Source organism: Rousettus aegyptiacus, unplaced genomic scaffold (genome assembly GCF_014176215.1).
Source record: "Rousettus aegyptiacus isolate mRouAeg1 unplaced genomic scaffold, mRouAeg1.p scaffold_m13_p_2, whole genome shotgun sequence".
NCBI classification, from domain to species: domain Eukaryota; kingdom Metazoa; phylum Chordata; class Mammalia; order Chiroptera; family Pteropodidae; genus Rousettus; species Rousettus aegyptiacus.
The window spans coordinates 150,752,760-150,779,342 of NW_023416295.1; the positions used below are offsets into that span (position 1 = coordinate 150,752,760).

The window sequence follows — 26,583 nt, forward strand, 5'->3', positions numbered from 1 at the left end:
TCAGTTGATGGCAATTCGATCTTTTCAGTTGCTAGGGCTAAAAACCTTGTAGTCATCTTTGATCCTTACTCATTGCTATTCAGCATGCACTTTGTTAGCAAATCTTGTTGCCTCCATTTTCAGAATTCATCTGGAATCTGATCATTTCTGCCTACCGCCATTGCTGCTGCTCTGAACTGAACCACTACCATTTCTTGCCTGGCTTACTCTAATGGCTCCCCCAGTTCATATAGCTGCTTTTGACCTTGCCTAATTATGGCCCATTTTTTACTGGGTACACTTCCCCCAGATAACACATGATTAACTCCCTCATGTTCAAGCCTTTTCTCAGATGTCTCCTTTTCAGTGAGACCTAACCACTTCCTAGAGCTCCTCTCCCTATATTCCCCATACGGGTACTGCCAGTCTCCTTTAGTCTGCTTTAAGAATTTTTCTATTATCATCTGCTAACACACAATGCAATCTTTTAATTTTTGTCTTTACAATTTATTGTCTGTCTTTTTCGCTAGAATACAGCTGCAGGCAGAAATTTTTGTCTATATATTGTCATATCCTGAGCACCCAGAGGAGTCTTACATGTAACAGGTGTCCATTAATATTTGCTCAACGAATGAATAAAATTTTGGTGAACTCGGCAAGGTCACATAGGTTGAAATTAGGATGTGATCCCAAGGAGTCTAGTCTCAGAACCTGGGACTCTGCCACAGTGCAGTGTCACTTCTCTCCCTATCCTTTAAGATTTGTTCCTCTACTTTCATGGTATCCCATTTTTAGCCCCTTCCTGGTATGTCAGTTTATACTTTTAAAAATATTTATTCATGTCCATCCCTCCAGCTAGGTTCTGAGTACCGAGTGGACAGCTTGGTTGGATGTCTGATTTTTTTTTGAATATGCCATATAAGGCACATCGTATAAATTCTTATTGGATGGAATAAATATTTATTTATGAATAAATGCAAGACAGAACTCTCAGAAAGGAAAGGATATTAATTGACAGTTCAACGGAAGAACGTTGGGCAAATATAAATTTGAACTAAATTTCCCAAACCCAGTAGTATTCAACTAGGTAACAGTTTTTTTTTTAAGAGCATTGTGATAAGTGTTCTGATAATATAGGGGACCACAAAAAGTTTTTGATGATATGCTCTGATAAGAAATGCATCAGTGGTCAAAGAAACGTGGAATCACCAAAATCATAAATCAAAAAGCTTTATAGCTGCAAGAAAAATGAAACTGCCTGCAATTCTGAGTAATAGGATCAAAACTAATAGAGAACCACTAATAGACCTAATAGTAAACTCTATGAATCAGCTTCAACAGAACTAATGACGACACTGATTTTTTGGCTTTCTTGTGGTGTGCACATACACTAACTCCTTTCATTAATCATACTGAGTAGGCATAGACCTTTCTTTTACTTCAAAACAAGTTAGAAATTACCTAAATGTAATTAATGGGTGCCTATGGTAAGAGGTCTGACTGTGTAAACCCACAATCCTATACTTTACCATTTCAATGGTAATGTTTTCTAAAATAATGTTTAAAATTCTTAGAAAACACGTGAAATAGACATAGACACTGAAAGCTGAAATCAGACTTACTGCTATATAATTTAGGTCTACAAAAGCATGCATATATGATAAATAAAAATATGTAAAGGCTGTGGGAAAAAGATTAACCAAACTTAACTTACCTGGCCATCTGCAGATGCTTTTTCCTAAGAATGATCAGAGTAACCAGCAGCAGCCCAATTAACAGTGTGCTAAGGATGGCCAGCACTGAGATGACTACCACATTGGGATTCACCTCTGTAACTATACAAATAATAAGCCACATGTTTTAATTACAGCTTCTATTACATGGAAACTAACAGAACCATTCATTGCTTACCATCTGATTTAAGAGCAAGGGACTTACGATGCCAGTAACAGCAACAATGATGTTTTCTGAGCTGACAATGACCTCCTCCTAATCAACCATAACTCAGTAAAGTAGCTTGATAAACAGTATTCAATGCCTACATTCTGGATGTTCTTATGAAAAGAATCTATAAACTGTGAGTAATTCCTGTGCCATAGTTAAAATTGACTTGAAAACCCAAAAATCTAGAAGATATTATTATGTATTTTCATTCTTTAACATTTTAGAAGCTTAGAGAGTGGCAAGTTCTTATCTTATGCATATGACTTTAAAGTCAAAAGCACAAATGTATATTTCGCTCACAACTAATAATGTATATGAAAAAAGCATTAGCAAGCTACCATCTGCTGCGGCACTTAACACATTGCCAGAAGCAGGCATTCTGATGATCTATAACCATATGTTGAAAGATTTTCCATCTGTCCAGCTCAAGAGATTAAACCTATTAAGATGTAGGGCCCTTAAGAACAGGGATTGTGTCCCTTTTCCTATACTTTATATATAATGACACACATTGCCTAGTTCATCACACTTCATGGAAGTATAAAACTCTTAACAATGGACCAGAGGATAAGAAGAGAATGAGATCATCCTCTGTATTGACTATAAAATCATGGAACTGTCTGTCACATACAATCCCTAAGGTTCTGGGTATAGTCACTTCCCACTTGGGACAATGTGACTTGTTCATCAGCAGTTCTTGAACAAAAGAGTTCTTGAACAAAAAGAACATTAGACTCGTGGTCAAAAGAACTTGTTCAAGTTCACTTGACTACTAACTGCCATTTTGGAGTCTATTTTATCTGTCTCTCTGGACCTCATTTTCTTCACTCGAAAATAAGTTTAATGATATCATCTACTTCACTGGCTTGCTGTGAAGTAGAGATGGCAAGGAATAATAAACATTAAATGATACTTAGGAAAGTATAAAAGGATGTAGAAATGAGAGACCATTGATATACTTTTCAGGTCCATTTTCGTCCTCTCTTCTGAAAACACAAAAATTAAAAAACAAAACAACAAACAAAAAAGCCGATGCTATTCATCATTGGATATAGTGGCTAAATATATGACAGATGTTACAGAAATGAAAATGAAGTCAGTAAAGGGTAATGTGATAGTAAGAGTGGTTTTATTATAGGAAGCTTCATAGAAGAGCTCAGATTGCAAAATCAGACTCTAACAGGGGAGTAAAACATATAACTCAGAAAAAAATAAGGAAAGAGCATTATCCTGGATCTTTCACTAATTTTAAATCTCCCTTCTTATATTTTCTGATGAAACTTCGACCTAATAATTGAGGTCTGCCATTATTTGATCAGTGACAGCTAAGGGGCCAAGGCCGAAAAAGGTGAACCTGAGTTGATTAGGATACTGTGCTTCTGCTGAAGAGGATGAAGATGATAAAGATGATAACAACTAGCATGTAGACAGCATGTGCTAGCGTTTTATGTACTTTATTTCTAAGCCTCAAAACAACTCAGCAAGATATATATTGTGATTCTAGTTTTATAGATGAAAACAAAGTTTCAAAGATAGCAAATACTTCCTCTAAATCACATAGCTAGTAAGTGCAGTTTGGGATTAAAATTAGATATTCCTTGATCTCAAAGCTTGGAATTTTCCTATAGAATGAACATAGGTTCCGTTTAAATGATATGTTATATATATTTAAAAATAAAACATAGGAAGAATTTGGAAAGATATAATTTTTAAAGACATAAGACTCCACTGATGCATGTAATTACCCATTGTTGAGACGGCTATAAATGTGGGGACACTGGGGCTGTCGTGGCTAAAGCTGGTGACACTACAGTTGTAAGCAGTGGCAGGAAGAAGGCTGGAGATGGTCACGACATGAGAAGAAACAGAAATTGGTTCCTGGAGATGCAGAAAATAAAATAAATGTTATGTAATCTTCATCTATTTTGACTTAAAAATTTTTCATAGGTGTGTAGGTAATATATGGATAGAGTAAAAATTTAAAAAACTAAAAAGAATAGCAGTGAAAAATAAGTTACAAACAATGCTACAGTGAACATAATTTCATAATTATGGGAACGTGTATGTCTTCAAACACACTTAATATTTATATGTATATGTATACATACATACATTCATACACAAAACCTGTGTGTGTGTATCTGTGAATACACACGCACACATACACACACTCATATTCCTAGAAGTAGATTTGCTGGGTCAAAAGTTGTAAATTTTTAATTTGGAAAGCTATTGACAAAGTGTTCCCCAGATATTTCCAAGTTATCCACCTATTATCAACGTCTTACTTAGCATTTCTTTCTCCATGAGTGAGGTTGACTATCTTTTCATGTGTTTAAGAGCCTTTTGTGTTTATTTTCTATAAAATATTTGTTTAGAGCTCTTGATCTTTTTAAAAAATTATTCCTAGTAGTTCTTTTTATATAAAGGTCACTACCCCCTTTGTCTGCATTCTCAGCTTTTAAATAGTATCCACCAAAGACATAGTGACTTTGCATCTTCCCAAACATTTAATATTAACTTATCCTATGCAGAACAAGTTGTTAATTTGTTGGGTCAATAGTCAGACTAGTGACAAAAACTATTGTACAATATAAAAAGATGACCCATCAAAACACTCTTTTGCAGAACAAGAGCCTGAAACAGCCCTACCTACAGAGATGAGAGGTATCAGCACTTACTTATTCCTTGCTTCCATCTCTTTTATTATCCCATAAAAGAATGCTTCTAAGGAAAGATTTTTGTAATAGGACTCATTTGTAGTAAGTAGATGCCTAACCATTATTTTCTTAAAGGAAGATATTACTGTGGTTGCAAAAAAGGAAAATCCACTATTGGCAATGCAGTTGTTTTCAAAAAAGATTCTTAGAATAGAAAAAAAAGAAGGACATTTCGAAAGGGGCAAGGAATAAAGCGAATTATCTTAACACTCAATATGAAAAGATTTGTGTTCTTAGCAATCCTTTTTTCTTCTCCATCTCATGAACTTCATTATTTAAAAAACATCAATTATTCATGTTCATGGTACCAGTCTATACACTGTGTTTCATGATAGTCACTCATAAACTTGCCCTTTTCTTCCCATGACTGACTGTAAAATATTTTCTCTTGTGCTTTGTTATCCTGAAAGATACTGGTTTATCCTTTACCTTCCATTCATTTTGACCTGGGGGACAACTCAGTATTCATCATAAGTGCTATTTCTCAGCCTTCATTTTCCCAAACAAAATGTCCTTCTTATTAACTAGATATGAACTCTTCTTTTAAATTGTCTTTATAATATAGGTCTCTTTTATGGCACTTATGTTTTACTTTAATTACTTCTAGACTAATGCCATACCCCGACTGTACAAAAAAATTTTTTTCGAAGGCAAGTATTGATTCCACCATTTGGGTTCCATACAGTGACTTTCACATAAATGACAATTGGTTCATATTTGTTAAGTTATGTTTTGTACGACAGTATCTTCATCCTCCCAATTAATCCCATATTCGATAGAAAAAATGGACCACTTTAATTCTTCAGTAGGAAACTGAGTGGCTAAGGATTGGGGATAAAAGATAAATACAAAGAAGAAAATAAACTTGGCAAATCGGCAAGTTGATTCTCATAACTTATTTTGGGCTTGTTCTAAGCATGTTGTTAATTTTATCACTGAAACAAAAAAGCATAAGTGAACAGTTTTCATTTTCTATAGTTCAAAGAAATAAAAGATTTTCATTCTGCTCAGATAATTAGCCTTAATCAAAATTAACACAGAAAAGGAAAATCAAAATGTACAGTACCTGGAGTTTTGTTTCCTGACTAGAGCCAACTTGTTGACAGAAGACTTCAAAGAAATCAGCTACTCCCTCTTCTACCCACAGCAAAGTCACTGAAGTCTGGGTTTTATTCACTGCAAAAAGTGATTTTGGAGGAGCTGGTTCTGAGCAAATAAAAAGTTTTAAAAGTATAATTCAATTTAACATATTCTTTCTTTTTTACTGATCAGCAGGATAAAATAGTCCCTTCCCCAAAAATCTAAATATAGGTAATTAAGAGCACTGAAGATTTTATATTACTTTCAAAATACGTACTTTCCACAAAGACAGTCATCTAACCAGGAAGGTAGAATATTTTTGCCTTTTTTTCTCTCGTCTACTTTATACTTCTCTTTTTGAAACACTTCTGTTTTCTACTTCAGTTTTATTATAGACCTAATCTATTAATAGTTTTTATGTCACCTACTCTGGAGTTAGCATTGCCCTGATAATTCAGTATTTTATGAGTGAAAAGCAAAAATTTGTACTTAAAAGGCTGAGAAAAATGAAAGTGGTACGCTCCCTTCCAATGCAGATATTCCTTCTGGTGCTTTGCCAACAACCTGTCTTCCTGTCTCTGGAGACAATTTAAAATAATTTAGTTAAGAATGACTTCTTTAAAGGATAGTCAAAATTAAAAGGAATAAAGCTAAATAGAGGAAACAATTTTTTTTTTTTAAGAAAAAGGTTGATGAAAGTGGACTAGATGGTTAATAAAATGTTAGAGGACTGATTTATCTTATTCTTTTTGATATTTTATCTTGACGATAAATTATTAATCCATTAGTCACGTAAGCTGTGCTGTCCGTGCACTTTCATACTCATTTTTAGTAATTGAGTGACTGAACTCGTTGGCTTAAGACCAAATCCCTGCCTGTTCCCCAGTTCTAGGAAGCAGTCTGTTTGCTGTCTCGTTCCCACACTCCTGAATCTCTCCTGTTCCTTTCCTTGTGCTTCTGTTCTTGGAGCGTTACCTTTTCTTTGATGTCCTCCAGTGCACAAAATGATGCGCCCGAACCCAAGGTCTTAAACCAGGGCCCCTATTACTTGCTGTTATACTTCCTTGAGATTGCTTGTTTGGGATAACACATCTTGCTGCTGAGTTCACATAACGGCATACTCTGTCCACCTGCATGTCACTGTCAGACAGCTACTCATACTGTTTCTTGTTACTTGGATTTCTTTTTATTATCCACCCCAGTCTCCCAAGTCTGTGTCCAGTTCCTGACTTTTAGCAGTGCATGTAAAAGCCCTGGAGGCCATTTATCTCCTTTGACAGGTATATATCTTTATATGGGAAGGTTCGGGCCTTCTTTGTAGAATAGCACCATCATGGCCCTGTCCAGAACCAAGAAGTACGTCAGAATCATTCTTGACCTGATTTATCACAGGTAACCTAAATTTGTGCCTAACTAAAAAGAAGTCTTTTTTTCTTTCCAAAGGCAACTCGACAAAGTTAGGCAGATGAGTTGAAGGAAGAAAGAGATGAATTAGTCCTGGGTAAACATAATTCACTATATATATATATATATATATATATATATATATATATATATATATATATATATAAATTTTTTTCCTGATGGGTAGATAGAATCAGTTTAGTTATCCAACATGAACATTGCCCGAATCCTAATCTCCAAATCTGACTTTTTTACAGGTGTATTTCCAATCACCTACCATCTGAACTTCTCAAATATTTCACTATTACCTCAAACTCCATATGGACAAAATGGCACCTGGAGTCCTCACCTTTCCACAAATCAATTCTAATTTCCAAATGCTCCTCACTCTCTCAGGAGCATCACTAGTCTTTCAATTGTCTAAGCCAACAATCTTGAGGCTCTACTCTTGCTTCTCAGTCCCAGAAGTGTATCTTTTAATAATTCTTATCATCTCTTCTTTTTATTTTTTATAATGTTCTATGTCCTCAAGGCTTTGGTCATCACATTTATCGATCACTACAATTGTCCCTTACTCCTTTTCCCTGCGTTTTATTGGTTCCTTCTTCATTTGTCAATGATGGCTTAAATTGTATTAAAACACCAATTCACTCATGTTTTATCCCATCTGTGCCATTATCTATTGCAATCAATGTCTATTGTGTCAAACCCAAACAGGGCAAGTTTTACAAAGATCCTACTTACATTGGCCACATGCTACCCATCTACCTTCAGCACCATTCCTTCTGCACAGATATGCTGTCTTCCGTAAAGCCAGTGTTCTCACCAACCATCCCACAGGTAGTACTCTTTCTTAACTCTCCTATTTCCATTCAAGTCTACTCTTTCTTCTGTTTGGATTATCCTAAGGTCAAGATGAAGTTACCTTCTCCTCGAAGCCTCATTTGAATGCTCTGTCTCTTGATGATCTATTTCTTCTCTGACTCTCAATTGCCCTTAACTATTTCCTATTTGATCTATGTGAGTGAAGTCCTGATTCTACTAGATCCTACCAAATTTTTTAAGAACATGTATGGCATGTTATAAATAAATTATGTTTTCACCTTGAACTAGCCATTTAGTATATTGTAGGAACTCAATGTATCTTATCTATTGACAAATTTAAAACATAATTCAAGATTTATTAACCAGAGATATTAGGATTTAAACATCAGTCAAGACCTGATACACTGGGATTGAATTTTGATATTTTCTTCCTTTTTATAGTGATTATGTTTATAAAAATTATCAGCCTTTAGTGGCAGAGTCAAAGACTGTCATGAATTATAACTATGCTTAGTGGTCCAAGGAATATGACCTGGATACTGGAGTAGGAGTTTCCTTTGGTCTGGTTGTGAATGTAGACCTGTGATGACTGAATATTGCTCCGGTAATTTCATATGATAGGAAATATAATGACACACAAACACCTTTTTATTGGTCTCTATCTTCCTGAATTGTGTTCCCCACATTTCATATGTTGAAGCCCTAACCCCCAGTACCTCAAAATATGATGGTACTTCAAGATAAGGCCTTTCAAAATGTGATTAAGTTAAAATGAGGCTATTAGGGTGGGCTCTAATCCAAAGGGGATTTGGTTAAGGACACCAAAGATGAATGACTACAGAAAAAAAGACCATGTGAAGACACAACTAGAAGGTGGCCATCTACAAGCCAAGGAGAAAGACCAAGAGAAGCCAAACTTGCCAATACCTTGATTGTGAAGTTTTGGACTCCAAACTGTGAGAAAATAAGTTTATATTGTTTAGGTCACCCAATCTGTTGTGTTTTGTTATGGCAGCCCTAGAAACTAATATAGTCTCTTATTGTTCAAAATATCAAGTATAGTCTAGCTTATAAAGGGGAAGTATAGGAAAAATTTGTTCACATTATAAAGAGTAAATGAGCTTTAAGATGATGTATATAAAAACACTTTATATAATATAAAGTCATGTAGATGTTACTTATAGAATGTCTACCATTTTCTATCTTTTTTTTTAAATCACATTTAAAATCTTAACTTCTTTAAAATTCCCCTGATCTATAATGTCAGACTTCCTTTGGTTCAACTAATTTTAGAGTCTATCATATTTGATGTGAGAACCTATGGATATGGATAAAAGATAGACTATTTTTATAAAATAAGGTATAGATACAGGGTTGTTTGCTTTTAAATACTCTCTAAAAGCTTTCTAACATTGCTGGTGTTGTAATCAACTATCTGACCCTCTCCATTTTCTTTTTATCTCTTCCCTTCAATGTCTCTTCTATATGAGTTGGGAATCCAACCTAATTTTATAAGAAAATCAAGTACCATGCACAGAGCATGGGCAGAATGGAAAGCCAAAAAGCTATCTCTACCACTTAATTTAGATTGGATTAAGAGAGGCTCAAACTGTTGATCCTTGCCCAGGGTCTCTGGGGAGGGAAGGTGACCTTGAATGAAGTGCGAGCTAGTATCCGATTCTTATTCTCTCCTCTGACAGCAAATCTCTTCCTTTCCTAGGGAATTCCAAGGGGAGCCTGGTGTAATACTTAGCCTTGGAGCAGAATAGAATGTATTTATTGTCTAAAATCCATCTTTCTCTGACAGTTATTACATTGTTTCTTATGTTAATGCGATCCATTAGTTTAGCTGCCAATAGAATGATGTTAATGAGGTCAAGATTATATCTATAACAGCCAACTGGATTCATTCTGCTTATATTTTATACTTCTAAACTTGGTGAGTCATTTTACAAATGTGTGACATTGGCGATAAGGAGAATTCAATAGAAAAACATTGTAAAAAATGATCTGCACGTCAAAATGTATTTTCAATCCTCAGCTTCACTGACAGCGATTTGCTAGTATATTCTTTGTGTACAAAGGATGGTCTTTAACATCTAGATTATATAAGTCTGAAATTTGTTTTTATTTTCCTCAATTCAGGCAGTTCTACCTTAAACAGAGTAAGTTGCATAACATATTCGAGTTGGCCAAAGAAGACATCTGTGGCTTACGTAGTGTAAACTGCATAAATAATGTTCAACTTGGTCAAAACAACATCTATAAAAGAAAGCACCATTTAAAAGGAAAAAAAAAAGGTAAAGAAATTGAGTTAACATTGATAAGCAATGAAATTAGGAAGAGGAAAATTTATATTAAAGAGCAAGAAAGTTTGTTAGGTTTGAAGTTTATTAGGCCTGTCCTCTTGTTGACTTCAAGAGACTCTCTTCTTAGATTCATTTAATAAGTAATTTGACCAATTAAAAAAGACATTGAGAAATTTTTTTTAATTAGGCAAATATTTAGCATTAAATTGTAATTAGGCCCTATTCATAAACAAAACAGGAATTAGATATATTCATCATTTCTATTATGTTTAAAATAAATTCTTTTTGGTGTAATGGTAGCAAATGTAATATCCTCTTCTGTGACTCATTGGGCGTTTTTATGGTTTTACCAGTTAATGTAACTTCTATAAATTAGTAGAATGTTTCAGAAAACGCTCTCACTTTACTTAGTTTCAAAACATAATGTCTGACTTCCTTCTTTTTTGGTTCCAAGAATATGTGTTTTCACTTAGCTTTTTTATTTAGTTAGGAGTTACATATTGCACAATTCTTAGAAAATAACCACTGCTCTTATTGGATCGTTAACCTTGTTGTCTTTACTCTAAACTCAGGTATGAACTAAGGCATAAACTCAGAAAGAACATTAAGGATTATTTAGCCTAGACCCTCATTTTATAGATGAGACAGCTGAAATCCGGAGAATCTGAGACATTTTCTAAGATAACATAATTTGTGAGAATAAGAACTGGAATCCAAACCTCAGCACCTCTAGTTAAGGATCCTTCCTACACCTGGCTTCCTACCTAAAAATATGAGTGTTTTCTATTGATTTCCATATAACTGCAGTTAATGAGGCCTCCTGACAAGTTCCTTTGCCCAGAACACTAACTCATCCAAAGTGATCACTCGCTTGTATTTAAATCAGTGCCAAATATCACAGCCACTGCCCTATGAATTCATCATCCAGATTCTTCCAAAATATTGAAAAGAAACTCGCAAAACATGCAAGTCACTTTATGGTGGCAAGATAAATGTTTTTAAGGAAGTGCTAAAGTTGTGTGGTATGGTTGTGGGCAACTGGTAAATTGCAGTAAAGCTCAGAATACCACAATGGGAAATGGGAGAGATATATATTAAGAAGAGGTATCAGTTAGCCTCAGGTGCAGGAACAAAGCCACGGAACAATGACATGCCTGGCAGCCTAACCCAGAAAACGATGCTTGCATGGGGCTGCTGAATACATGGGTCTATATAAGAGGAGAAGCACAGCAATTATGATCCTCTGCAAACCTGAAGACATGCATGTGTTTATAAGAAGTCAATAGAAAAGCCTTTCACAAATTCCCATCTACTCCTACTTACTCACCTACCCCATTAATACCTGTATACTCTATCATTCATCATCTCACTACAGATTCGCCAAGTCTAAGGCCACTGGCACCCTGAGTCCCATCTCCTCTGGCCTAGTTAAGGACATCGCTCCAACAAGTCTCACCTCTAACTATTCTGTATCATCAAAATTTCCTGCTCTGTTGAATCATTCTTGATTGACAAGCTGTTCCCACTCACAGAAAGAAAGAAAGAAAGAAAGAAAGAAAGAAAGAAAGAAAGAAAGAAAGAAAGAAAGAAAGAAAGAAAGAAAGAAAGAAAGAAATCTAACCAAACAAATCAATACTCTTGTATCATTTCCTTCGGCTCTTGCTCATTTCCTCTCTTTATAATAATGCTCCTCACAAGTTTTGTTACTCCAGCTGTCTTCAGGTTTTCTCTTTTTATTCTCTATTCATTTTAGTTATATATTTTTTCCTCATCATTCCACCCAAATGTCTCCTCTCCAAATAATCAATGACCTCTGGGTTGCTAAGGCCAGCGGTCAGTTTTCATTCCTCTTCTTACCTGATTATCAGCATTCTTGACAAGTTGATCAGGTCCACTTACTCAAACACTTCCTTCGTCTGGCTCTTAGCACATCATATTTTCTGTGCCTCTTCTTATTTCACTGGCCACTCCTTCTCAGCTCCTTTCGTTGGTTCCTCCTCACCACTTTCACTTCTTAAAGTTGGAGTGCACCTGGCCTATGTCCTTGGATAGCATTCTTTTTTCTTTATTCATTCCTTGATAACCTCATCAAGTCTGTTTCCTGACTACCCTCAAAGTTATATTTCCAATCCTACAGTCCCCAAGCTCCTACTGCCTATCCAGTATCTGCTCTTTAACATTTAATTGGCACTTTCAAATGACACATCCAAACTTGATCTTTCTCCCAAACCTGCCTCTGCCATAACCTTTAACAACTTGATCCATAACACCTCTATCCTTCCTATTGTTCAGGTCCCAGATCTTGGCATCTCCCTAGACTTCTGTCTTTCATTCATAGATAGCATCTAAAATAATACGTAGCTTTTTTCAGCTTCACCTTCAAAATAAAATTTTCATTATCATTACAGTTACCACCTTGATCCAAGCAAGTATAATCTCTTATCTGGATAGATCCAATAGTTTTCTTTCAGGAGACTATGTAATTTTTTAAGTGTCTAAATTATACTTTGGAGGAAGAAAAAAATTGTTAAAGAGGATGACTAGATTTTGACTGATCCATAACAGGTGTAAACTGATGTTTGAACAACAAGGATGCATGGTTATCTATCTAACCAGTTTCCTGCTTTCACTCTCAACCCTGAACTGCCTACTCTCACCAAAATGATCCTGTGAAACTTGCCAGGTCATGTGACTCCTCTGCTTGAACCATCTTACTTAGAGTAGAATGTCTTTTCAATAACCCTATATATATATATAAAATATATATATATATATATATATATATAACCTGTATACATATAAAATATATATATATAACCTGTATATATATAAATATATATATATTTATATATATATAACCTGTTCCCGTGTTACCTCTTTGCCTTCTTATCTAAACTACTCTTCTTGTTGACTCCACTTCAGCCATACCACTTTCCTGACTTTTTTTTTTTTTTTTTTTTAACATACCAGGCACACTGCTGCTTCTGAAGCTTTATATCTGTGGTTACCTTTGTCTACAGACTCTTCCCAGTTACCTGCTTGGCTCACTCTCTCTTTCGGGTTTTGACTGAAATATCACCTTTATGGTGAAGTTTACTTTATCACTCACCTGCAAAAATTGCACCCTTAGCCCTATAAAACTCCCCTTCTTGCTTCATTTTTAATAACACATCACTATTTGACATCCTATAATTTATATTTATTATCTTTTTTTCTCCATTAGAATAAGCTTAGAAGTGTTTGTCAGTCCTGTTAATTTCTGTATCCTCAGCATGTAGATTAGTGGGTAGCACATAGTAAATGCTAAATAAATACTTGTTGACTGACAGAATGAATTAATTTTTAAAAAGTATTGTACCTTAATTATTTTATTACTTTCTTTCTTACTGGTGGCATATACATGTGTATATTTATATATATATTTCTCTCTCCCTCTTTTCAATCCACTCTTTCATTCATCTTCCTTTTCTACTCTTCTACTCTCTATGCTACATTGCACAATTTATTCACATTCTTATTTTATTTTTGGTGGAGGTGGTAAGGTAAAATGTTAGTCACTTACTAGAAAAGGATTCAAGAAAACAGGATGGGCGGATAGGGAGAGGAACTTTAGACTTTGGTAGGCTATGACTCATAATACTTAACTCACTTTTTACCAAAAATAAGGACTGCGTATGTCCAAACAACTATTTCCAAAATTATAAACTCAATGACTTCAACATAAGAATAAACATATTCTCAACTGGGAGTGAGACTATGAAGGGCAAACTTGTGTAATGGCTGGGTTTTTATAAAGTCAGAAATTACATTGCATCAAAATGTACATAATTATTTGGAATCTACTGAAATATTACGTGCATATGAGAAAGAAGACAGATTCTAATGTCCCTCAAATTTCTAACATCTGAAAGTATTTTAATTCTTTCTCATCTATAGCCAAATTGTGTTTTAAAGATTTCTAATTTATATGAAAACTTTCCTGACTGAGATTTTAAAAAATCAGGTCAATGTCATTAAATACTCAAATTCCAAAACAGGAACAGAAAGCCACACAAATGGATATGAGACTCCTCCCTACTCTGTTAAATGCATAATAGAAAAATAAAGTTTTTTATAAAAAAAATACACCCAAAATGTAGGAAAATTTAAGGAACAGATAAGATAAAAAATAATGTATCAATGTTTCTAGATGCAGGTTCACCAATGTGTAAGGTGAGTCACATTTCTCTAGGTTCCAGCTTGCTCAAATAACAACATTGCACTCAATCATCTCCATATCTCTCCCAGCACTGAAGTTATTCGATCTCTTGTCTTGAACCTGCCCAAACACATCTATGGTCAGGATAAGGCAGAAGTTTGACAATGCTGGAGTAGACATTCTGTGTTTTGGCTTTCTCTGATCTCATTAGCTGTTCCTTCCTAGTCTCTTGCTGGCTCCTGCTCCTCTGCTCAGCTTCTAAATTCTGAGGCGGTTTTTCTAAGCTAGACCCAGGTCTTCTCTTCTTTTCTCTGTTTTTATTTAGTACTTGGTGACACCACCAAATTTATATTTCCAGTCTAAAATTCCTCGCTGATCTCCATACGCTCACATCAATAATTTCTTTACTTGACAACTGCACTTGGATATTTTCTCAATATGTTTATGTTCAAAGAAGAATCCTTGATTCTCATCTTCCCCCCAATTTACCCCTCCTCTAGTTTTTCTAGCCTTTTCAGCTTCAATGAATTACACCACCCCAGTTTGCTCAAGAGCAAAGCCTAAGAGTTATTTTTAATTTTTCTTTCTCTCATTTTCTATTTTCATCCCATCGAGAAGTCTTATGGACACAACTTCCAAAAATGTTCCTGAATTCACTCCACTTTCCTCCATCTCTTTGGTTAAAGTTACCCTCATTTCCCATGGCACTTGTTTGAATTAGAATGCTGTTTTTAAGGCTAAGGACAAATAGTCCCTTAATTGGTCACTCTATCATCATTGTTGACCCAACAATCCTTTCTCTCTTGAGAATAATATCTTCCAGAGAAATTATTTTAAATGTAAGTCAGATTATTTATTTTGAATTCTCTAAATGGCTTCATATTATACTCAAAATAAAATCTCAACTCCATACTGATTCTTTCTTGTTATTCAGATTTCTCCTTATTGCCGCCTTAGAAGAGCTTTTACTGCATGGTACTCTGCACCACACTATCCTGTTTTAATGTGAATAAAGCATTTATTAATATCTCCCCATTCATTAGATCGTAAGCTCCTTGATAATGGCATGTGAAAGTGGCCCTTTTGATTCATTACTATAAGTAGTCTGACATCTGAGCAGTGCAAAGAAGGTTCTCCATATATATTTGATAAATGAATTAGTGAATGGAAATTCTATTACCTTAGAGTTATTTTTGTGACATTTCCAAAACTTCTCAATCCTATTTATTTTCTTCTTTAAATTGGGAAACAGATTCTCTGATACGAACATATCGAATCCTACTGAAGTTTGATCAGAGTTCCAGGTAGATTTATAAAGATGATAAGTTATGTCTGTTGGCAGGTTAAAGCCACAATTGCATGCCAACCAATGAGATCTTGTAAAATGATGGGTCTTAGTGCATGTTTGATTGACATTTGCATTGAATGCCAAAGGGAGCTGTCATCACATACCATTATACTACCATGAAACTTCTGGCAACCTAAAATTCTTAATGTGATAATTGGCTCAAAGTCCTGCAAACAGTACTACTATTGGTACGTCTTCTTGTGGATGTTTATTAATGACATAATAATTTAAAATTTTTGGCAACTGTTTTGAGGGTTCTCTTCCTTGCACATGCCACCTTGGGTTAATTCATATTATACTGAATTCATTGATAGTCTGATTTATTTCCATAGATGTAGATAGATCTTGCCCTCCATGACAGAAAGCAGAGCTATTCCAAAGAGATCTCTGTCACAGAGAAACTGACTCGGGGTTAGCTCAATCAGATTTGGTCTTAGGTTCAACAACAGTGTTCTGTTTCAAGCAAGCCCTAAAAATCTGTGTGCTGAAGTTGTAGCTTTCTGCAAAGCAGAATTAATTTGACTTCTATGTGCACCAAATGAATGTTGTAAAGAAACATAAAATGACTAGAATGAAAATTTTGTAAAAGAAAAAATAATTACATTTCAGTTATTACTAAAATGAAATATTTTCACTTTTCTGAAAGGTGAAACTTATTTGGATAAATATTAATTAGAGTATTATTTTTAACTTTGAGGTCTGAAATTTCAATTCAGTATCTTTTGAGCATCCATAGTAGGCAAAGCATTTGTGCTATAGGAAATTGAAAGAGCTTATAAAACACAAAAACTCAATTAGTAGAATAAGAAAATAGACCTTTAAACAAATGAATAAAAAGTAAAGTTATTTAGTTTTCAGGGGATAAAATGGCTGAGGACAGGCACATTGTACACAGATGGTCTCGTTTTCAGAGAGTAATAAGAGAGGCAATATTTTGTCTGATATTAAGATCCCAACAAGGAAAAGTTTATTGGTTCTAAGAGTTGTAATTCATTAGAAATAATTTCTATGGGAACTTGTCTTTCCCTCTTAAAAACTTTGAAGGAACTTTCTAAACAAGTTTAAGTAGTCCTGTCTTCAACAGGGAGATATGAAGGCTCAAAATCTCATGATAAGTTTGGGAAATTATCATGGTTCTTACTCACACTCCTACATTGTGTAAGTATAATTGTACCAGCTCATGACTTTAACCCATACTTAATAGATCTTCCATAATGTCACATAAAAATGAGAGCGAAGCATGCAATAGGCCACTGAATATTACTTTAGTAAGACCATTTCTGAACTTGCACTTTAAGGAAGACTAACAAACCAAACAAGTTGGATAAAACATCAAAGACCTGAGAAACACAGCTACCAGTAATAATAAAGCTTGGGAAAAGAAAGGGGAACATAAACGTAATCTTCAAGTAATTTTAGTTACCTGGAAATGAGTTTTGAATTTTATACGGAGGACAAAATTACAGATAATGGTTGGAATTGATAGGCAAGCTAATTTTTTTATTAATAGAAAGATAATGCAATTTTGAAAGCTGATGATCTCCACATTCCTAGAATTGAAGTACAGGCCTTGAGGGAAGAAGAGCATATTTGCTGAAGTGCATGAAGTTGAACTCTACCAGAGGTCCTCAGTAGGAGCAGTACTGCCCCCTTGAGGGTGTTTTGAAACTTGCATAAATGTTTTTAAAAGTCACAACAGAAGTTATTAACTGGACTTCTATGAGCAGGGCACAGAAATGCTAGATGTCTTGCAGTGATCAAGAAAGCACTACACAGAAAAATCATCCCATGTCCCACATCTCACGTGACTTTCTGATGTCACACCAGAATGAATCTAGTATAAATATAATTGCAAGTACTTTACCATGCAATAATAATATTGGACATTTTTTTCAAGAAGTTAAGTAAAATGATTTAGAAGATCGCTGTAATTAAGAAGAATATTTAAATTAAATTGTTATTTAAAAATTACTCATTCATTTACTTTTTCTGCCTGTAGTGTCTATTCAATATTTCATGTATTTCTAACTACTTATCTAATTTTAAAGGATTTAGTGCAAAACTTTAGTTTTTGCATGGCAAATATAAAATTAAAAAAAATTAAGACTTAGTGTCTTATGCATTGAATTACAGAGAGATGTGACTATTAGGTAAACTGAGGAAAGATTATGCTTTATTTTGCTTGGGATGTTGTAGTTTTCTAAAGGCACATCACTGCCAACGAGTCTATTCATGGTATTTAAGATGCTAATAAAACACCCTGGATCAGTCTTTACTATAGCTGCGAATATGAGCAGAAGTAATAACAGATGATTTGAGACTCTTATAAGCAGAGTCAGACGCAGAGTATAAGTGAACAGATGTTTAAAACAGTGATTTAAGATGCGTTGTTTTGAAAATAATTTTACTGCCATTCTATATTCCTTTAATTTTCAAAATATAAAAATAAGATCTCTGTTTTGAAAATTACATACTGAATTGAAATGCATTTATTTGGGGGTCGCCACTCTTACACTGATAGCGCCTCAACTTTTTCCAATCCATCTTCTTTTGCCTGCTGCTAATTATAGAATATCATCTCTGAGGTCCTTCTAACTATCGGAAACTAAATATATACCTCAATACATGGTAGATTATCAAATGTAGAAGGTGTACTTTATGTTACATGTTATCATCTCTTAATCCTATTTCATAATATAAATAATTATTTTGACGGTACACTATATGATAAATTCCAGCTTATTTTCAAGAATATCATACTTTCCTCATTTTCCCTCACCTACGGCCTATTACTTTCCTTGATATGTTATCTTTAATTAAAGTTATTTCCTTTTTTATTTCATCATATGTAAATAGGTATAGTCTCCTATTACTTATTTTAATTTTAGTACCTGTACTTATGCTTGCTCAGTTATTTATAATTAATATAAATTTGTTTCTTCATTTATTTTTATACTACTTATATGGAAGAAATACTGATTCTTTTACTTTTTGTAAACTCAAACTTATTCCTTTTAATAATGTGTATTCATTAGGCAATTCATTATGACTTTTAGAAGAGTTGTATCTAAACATGTACATAGAGAATCTACATTATTTTATAAGTTATTTTTCTTTTGTCTTGATATTATATTACAGCTAAGACATAATGTCAAAATTAAAAACTCAATATGTGAGTTATTTTACCTAATAATTTTAATTGAAGACATTAAAGGGAACATTACATAATAGTTACATGAAAAGGGAATGGTGTCTGATAGGGTTGAGTACACTGCACTAGATAATCTCCGAGGTCTTTTTATCTCTAAAATCCTGAGACTCCTTGGTTCTTCTAACCTTACTATGGATGGTGAACACTCCTGTCTCCCAACACAGTAAACATTACACTCACTGAACTTTATACTAAGTTGAACATACTCTTTTGGTAGTATAAACTATTTTGCATTTAAAAAAGACAGTGAATAATTTTTCTGTTACTGCATTGAGCTGAGAGTACCATGCAAAACCAAGAGATGCAAACGCTAGTTTTCCCTGAAAGATTGTTTTCACATATACACCCATGTACTTTTTCTTACCTAGCTTAACAAGGTGGAGCATGGAGGTGTTACTTCCTCTTTCAGTGCAAGCAGTAACTGAGAGATTGTAGATATCCCCTGGAGGCAGGCTGAGAATTGCAGTCATGACATTGCGTGTTACCTGCAAGATCATTAAAATCCAGGGTTTAAACTTCTAATAAACTTGAACTAGAATACTATTCTAAACAACTACAGGGCTATCGCAGGCATAACCTCTCTGTTCTGTGCTGCAATCTACCATTGATTATAACCTTCTGAATATGTTATTTCCTCTGGAAAAAAATATAAATCCCTCAACTGAGCCAAATGCAAAGTAGCTCAAACACGCATAATACATACCAAAACATTTTTACAGTTAATTTCCTTGTTTCGAATAGATATGACTCCGATATTTTTCCTCATATTCACATCAAATTTTAGAAAAGACAATTGCTGGGTTGCTCCTCTCTTGGCCCTAGCTGAAACACTCAGAAAAAACCTAGCCATGTCAATACTTAGCTTATTAACTAAAAATTGTATTCTCCAGCCTCTCCTATAGCTGGAAGGGACCATGTGGCCCAATGTTGGCCAATGGATTGTAAGTAGAAGTTCCGTTCACATCATGTAAGTGCTGGGTTTCCATGTTCTTTCTTTTCCCTTCCTGCAGGTTGAACTATAGATGTAATGATAATGAAGATTCATCTGTGCAGATGAGGACTACATATAGTGGCAATTGGAGCTACATGAGAGAAAGAATCTGAACCCTGGATGACCCCTTACTGCAGAGGTACCCTGTTTATCTGGGTTAGCAAGAGATGATAGACATAAACTTTGATTTTATTTGAGCCACTTTCTTCTTCTATTTTTTTATTACAGTTATTTACCTTAATTAATACAATGTCAAAAAGCTTAATAAACCAAGAGAAAAGAAATCAGCATTCTCAACATACCCAAATATTTAGATGTTGGGGCATACAGAAAAAATATTGAAATTTGTTCACTATGTTTTTCTTGAAAATGTTTGGCATACTGAAGAAAAAGATCGATTTATAACTTTAAACAGTAGTGAAATCAATAGTTGAAACTATTACAATCCACTATTAAAAATTAAAAGGTAAGCTCTATGAAAGAAAAAAATTTAATTTTTCTTCACTATCCTATCCCCAGAGCTTAAAACAGTACCAAATATAATACAAACATTTGTTCATCTCAATAATGTTTGCTTAATGAGTTTTTGTAGTTTACACAAATTAATGTTTAGATGCCCAAAATTAGGATTCAAAGAAACATACACTCTTTTTAATTTTCTTCTTTCCTTCTGCAACAACCATCCAGTGCAGCATTCTAGAATGGGAGAGGTCAGTTGTGTCATCCCCATATGTCCAACTGATATATAATAGACTGTTGAAATATTCTACAGAAGTGATTTCTGGAGCAACTGGGGCTTTAAGAGAGAAAGAGGAATGCTTTAGTATAACAGACGACTAATAATTAAAATAGTTACCAGTAGACCATGAAATCCCATATAGAGTTAAATTAAAGAATTAAAATTCACACCACATGATGGTGGTAGGGAATCCTGGGCCTCTCAGTACCACAGTGAAGGTTGTAGGAGCAAGGCGGGCACTTGTTTCATGGGACCCCACCCTTATGGCGCAGACACAAGGCAGCCTGTATCTGAGGATATCACAGTGTTTCATTCAAATTTTAAAGTTATAAAATTCCTAAAATGTTCATTTGTTTGGTTATGTTTGTTATATTAATAAATTAATTGTCTTAGGTATTGGTGAACTTATTTTCAAAGAAGTACTGGAAACTCCGGGGTCCTGTAAAAGTAAATCTTTTTTATTGTGGTGCTGAAAAGATGTTTATGGGAATAAAGGTCAGTAGGATCGATGAGTAGAAGGATAGAAAATAAATACCATTTCTATAAAATAATAAGATAACATTACTGAGAGCGTCCAGCCTGGGGCTTTGCAGAAGATAGGCTCTTAATAAATATTGCTGCAATAAGTATTAAGGGAGGGAAGGAAAGGACTTTTTATGATGCTACAAAGCTAAATTCTCTCTAATAATGAAGTTATTAATTTATTTTAAATTCTTACACATTTAAGCTTTAAAATTTTTACCAATTAGGGATGAGAGCTCATTATAGATTTACAATATATGAGCTGTGAAAGTATATTTTAATCATTTTTAAAGTAACCAATAATTCTGAGGATTTTAAGAAACAAATACACGATTGAATTTAAATTCCATGTGTATGGTGGTTTGAAGACAGGCAAGTGTTCCTTTCCACATTACAGCATAAAACCAACTAAAATATTTGGAGGAGAATTTCTACAAATCATAAAGAACTATTTTCTTTAATATGCTACTAATACTCAAACCAAACATTCATAACTATGTTTTGAAAGAAAAGTATTTGCTGAAGAGACTTGTAATATAGAGAGTAAAAAACATTTCTATTTCATGTAAAATAAGAGTAGATTTCTACACATTTGACAATAAAATTTTGAAATGTCAACAATAGCACAAACCTACATCATAGTTCAGAATATTCTAATAATGCTGGCTTCTTTATAATTTCTTAGTATATTTCTATGTACTTCATTATATACAAGTACCTATACTTACATTTCTTCAAAGGATATTTTCTTGTGTTCTAATTCTAGTGAGGACAAAAAAACATATTTAAAATTGCAAACCGAGAAGTATATATCTCCCCCTCACAGGTCTTCAGATTCTTATAATCCATGTAGTTATTTTAAAATCCAGCATATTGCTGAAGGACCACAAGATGTCACTGTTTGTTTATTAAACACTTTTTGATATGCCAGCATAATTATGAACTTGACTTTCAAAAGTAAATTGCCTAACAAAGATAGTAGACTTGAGGTTCTAATAAATCATACCTATTCAAATATTTTGTTTGTGTTTCCTCTTTTATCACACAGTTTGGCAGTTTGGGTCACAATTAAAAATGAAGGGAAGTGAAGTACAAGATCCTTCTTTGTTTTAAAATTGAAATGAGGGCAGAAAAGCAAAAAAAAAAAATGCTAAAATTTTAACTAGTTTAAAAAATAAGTATAAAAGTAAACTCAGCTACCATTGTGTTTTAAGAGTGATTTACATTATATCATTTAATTCTCACACTGTCTTGTGAGGTATTATTATGTCCATTTTATAGATGTGAGAATTGAGACCATCTGTTATCGACATGCTTAGATAAGACTGCGAACTGTCAGTGTCAACATGACTTAGTAGTTTGTTCCAGGAAAAATAAGAATTTACCAAAGTTCACTTTACTGAAGGCAAAACTGCTCAGTTAGGCATGTAGCTTGCTTATTAATCACAGTTGACGCATCCAGACTTGCTTTGTCCACCCAAACTGTTATAACGCGATCTTTGCCTAGTCCCAGTCAGTTCCCAGCTTTGAAAGGCACACCTAAACCGCTGGAGTCCAGAACTCCAGTTTCTATTAATATTTCATTCCCAATGTCCCTCTTCTGAGACAATGTAATGACTATCAAGTCGGTGTTCTGCTTTACTACAGTGAGTTCTAATGTAGTTAGTTTTGCTCTATTAGCCAGTCGTTAGGTAATATTTTGAGTTTTACCAAAGAGAAAATAGAATTCCAGGATTAAGATAATTTGCTCAAAATTCTAACACCAGAAATTAGTAGAGCCAGGTCTGTTCAATCAAGTGCTCACATGCTAAGTCTGGGCTTTTTCCAGATACTGCTCTGTTGGAGAAGGAAAGAGTATTCTCAGAGAGTTAATCCCAATAAAGGTAAACTGTATGAATTATTGATACAGAGAATTTTAATTATAATTAAATATGCAGTTATTAATATATCCGAAAGCATAACACAGGGCTTGTTAATAATTGGTATTTTCTCCCTTCTTAAACAAAGGGAGCTATAGAAATTGGCTAGTAAGAAAAAATGATGAACTATGAAAGTTGATAATATAAGAATTCACATATGATTAATTTCTTTCCATTGCTTTTTAATTTATAAATTTCAAAAGAGCAAATCTGGCTGTCCAGTAAGGAAAAATTTTGTCAAAATTATTCTTCATCTAAATATATTTTTCTTTTCTTCTCTTAATATGGCTCTAATTACAGCTTTGTAGTCCAATCAAAAGTCCTTTAAAAATCTTAGTTTAAACAATCAGGGTTAATGTCTCTTTGATGAATTTCCCCTTTTTATTTCTACCTCTGATCAGCTCTGCTATATGATAATGAACTACATAATTTAAGACTCTGAGATCTAATACAAACAATTTTTTTAAGTGACTTAATCCTTGTGTGATGTATTTTGCTAAGCAGCTTACTTAAATGAGAAATAATAATAAACATTAACAGATAATAAATACTATTTTCCCCATTTTCCACATAAAAAGAAAAACCCTGAGGCTTAGGGAAATTAACTTGCTCAAGGTTACATGTGGAATGAGACAGAGCCTCATTCAAACCCAGGTCTACCTGTCTCCAAAGCCTATTTTAATTCCTACAGTGGACAATACTTCATTCAGCCTGTGACTTTAAAAATGGCTCAATTAATAAGGAAATGGAGGCACTTTAGCAGATATAACCATCAAATGGGTAAAGTCAATTAAGTGCAATGTTCAGCTGAAAGCTCTGCCTGCCACATCTCTGTTCTAATCAATTCCAAGCAGGGGCACATAAATCAAGGGCAGTGACTAGGAATAAAAATAAATCAAGGACAGTAATTCAAAGTAAAAATAATATTTTAATTTTTAAAGGCTATTATTTAAACAAATAATGAATTTTCAGAATCAAGCATATTATCTTCCATGAAACTGATGCTCACTCAGTCCTAAGTGAATGATTAGCACTTTCTGAAGATGTGTTCTCAAAATAGTGTCCTCTTAACAGGAAACCATTTCCCAGACACCGCTCACCTGTTATGAAGCTTATGGTGGAACTGTCACAACAGCTCAATTCTGGGTCTCCCCATGTCACCATGGTCACTCTAAAGTTGTAGTACCATGCTGGCAACAGGTTAGCTATTCTCTAAAAAAAGCAAGGAGACAAAGGACTAATGGGGAAGATCATATTTTTATAATAGAGTTACATCTACTAGGTCATAAAAACAATTGATAAGTAATTTTTATTTTCCTTTCTGTGCCTTTTTATATTTTCCAAATTCTCCATAAAAAAAAAAAAAACTCTTTTTGGAATGAGGTGGGGTGGAAATGATATACAAAAATATAATTTTTAAAAAGCAATCCAAAGGTATAGGATCCAATGCTTCAGATATTGGTTTCATTTATTAGTTTCCTTAGTTGTACTACAAAATGAAATAGTTCTTATTTGCAAATGGCTGAAAGTACACATTTCTTTATTTCTAAGACAAATGACTTTCACCATTCTGTATTCTCCCAACTTGGACCATAAAAATGTGCCCATGATGGGTGGCAATTATGAGAGTCATCATCTGGGTAGAGGACAATTGTGTCTTTCATGTATGACCTGTTAAGCCACCTGCACTTTTAAAATTACTCAAGTTTTAGAAAGAGTAGCCTTTACATGCTCTCTTGAAATGCATCTTAGAATGACCTGACACTATAGGTATTTAACTGACTTGTAGATGTCGTTATTACAATTAAGCAGTGCCAACTGATTATTAAATGATGAAAGGTAATCTCTTGTGTTTTTCTTCTCAGACACGGAAAGAAATAAACTCGATTGGGGGTGAAAGCTAGTTTCAAACAATTTATCTTTCCTCTCTCAAAGGAAAAACAAAAAACAAAAAAGCAAAAAACAATCCTAAAAAGCAGAAACAACCAAAAAACCTTGAAAATAGTATATTCCTGTGTATATACATAAAACAATCTAATTTACAGATATCTTTTATGGACATTTGGTATATACACCACAGGCATATCCGTTTACACAGAGAGCGTGACAGCTGGTTAAGGAGAGATTACCACTGATGCAGTTAAGGAGACAGTCGCTGCTATTTCATAGTAGGTTGTCCACTCTGACGTCATTGTTGAAGGGTTGAAATAAAACATTTCGACTACATACTTTCTGAACACTCCTAAGTAAGGCCTGGTCCAGCTCAAAACCACGGCTGTAGGACCCAAGGGGTAGAGCATTAAGTCCTTTATTCCAGTCGGAACTAAGAAGAAGGGAAGGGGAGTGAAAAAAGAAAGCCAATAAGGATGATTTAATATCTTAGCAATGGCTTCAAACTTCAACTTAGGGTTTTCACTTGTCTGACACAGTCATTGAAAACCAAACATATTGGCCTCTAATATTTTCCCCTCGTAATAAATGTTAACGATGTCCTCCAGCTATACAGTTGTACTAGTTTATTACTCCAAAGGTAGGATATTGGGTGAACAAGTATGGCCCATCCATATATATGATAATGATTTGAACTTGAACATTGTACCTCTCCAAAGAGTACATTAATAAAGTTATTCTTGTGCTTGGTAACTTACCAATGGCAAATGTCACAGGATCTGAAGGTGGTCCAATCAAAGGGCCTTTTTTAAGGTACATCACAACCTGATATTGGGCACCAGGAACCAGATTTTCAATAACAGATTTGCTTGAGTTCACCTTTAAACCAAACACCCAATAGGATTTATTTAGAGCTGGAATTTTAGAATGTGACACAGAGGATGAAATTGAATTCAGAGACTGTTCGTGGAACCACAGATGTCTTTGAAATTCAAAAGACTTTCCTCATGCTGGGGAAGGTCGGATTTCTAAATTAGAATGATTTATAGTTCATGTGAACACTGAAGGGAGCCCAGAACATTCAAATTCTACGGTTGGACTTAATAAGCCCCATGAACTACTTTATACCCATCAATGTCAATTGTAACTATGTACACTAGAGACACATCAGCTTCTAACCATAATCAAATCAGCAGTTCCACAAGGATGATCTGACATCCTAAATTGTAGTGTCAGCTGATTACACACAAAGGTCAGTGCAGGAATGCCTTTAGTCCCTCGTCACTTAGAAGCATATAATATCCAATTATAGAGATAGAAATGACTTGAGAGATTATCTAGTCCAACTCTCTCATTTAATAGATCACAAAAGTAAAGCCAGAGATTGGTCAAGGTCACATATTTAGATTTAGAAGTCTAGCGTTGTGACCTCTCATCCGCACTACAGGCAAGTCCTGGGGCTAAGCATCGAGATACAGCAGTAAGCACTTTGCAAGGCTATTGG

General features: G+C 34.3%; 1 protein-coding gene across 3 annotated transcripts in view; it reads right to left on the reverse strand.

Moving 5' to 3' along the window:
- Window positions 1-26,583, reverse strand: part of PTPRO (protein tyrosine phosphatase receptor type O) — a 184,283-nt gene that overhangs the window by 34,403 nt on the left and 123,297 nt on the right. For 2 of the 3 annotated variants that reach the window (XM_016140557.2, XM_016140556.2), the window contains exons 8-15: window positions 25,838-25,958; window positions 25,319-25,512; window positions 24,290-24,401; window positions 20,654-20,805; window positions 19,383-19,503; window positions 5,710-5,849; window positions 3,669-3,801; window positions 1,694-1,814 (exon numbers count right to left, since the gene is read on the reverse strand). In XM_016140557.2, the coding sequence (XP_015996043.2) occupies window positions 1,694-1,814; window positions 3,669-3,801; window positions 5,710-5,849; window positions 19,383-19,503; window positions 20,654-20,805; window positions 24,290-24,401; window positions 25,319-25,512; window positions 25,838-25,958 (1,094 nt within the window). Of the gene's footprint in view, window positions 1-1,693; window positions 1,815-3,668; window positions 3,802-5,709; window positions 5,850-6,000; window positions 6,347-19,382; window positions 19,504-20,653; window positions 20,806-24,289; window positions 24,402-25,318; window positions 25,513-25,837; window positions 25,959-26,583 lie in introns of those variants that run through there. The other variant, XM_016140558.2, reaches the window with a different exon arrangement.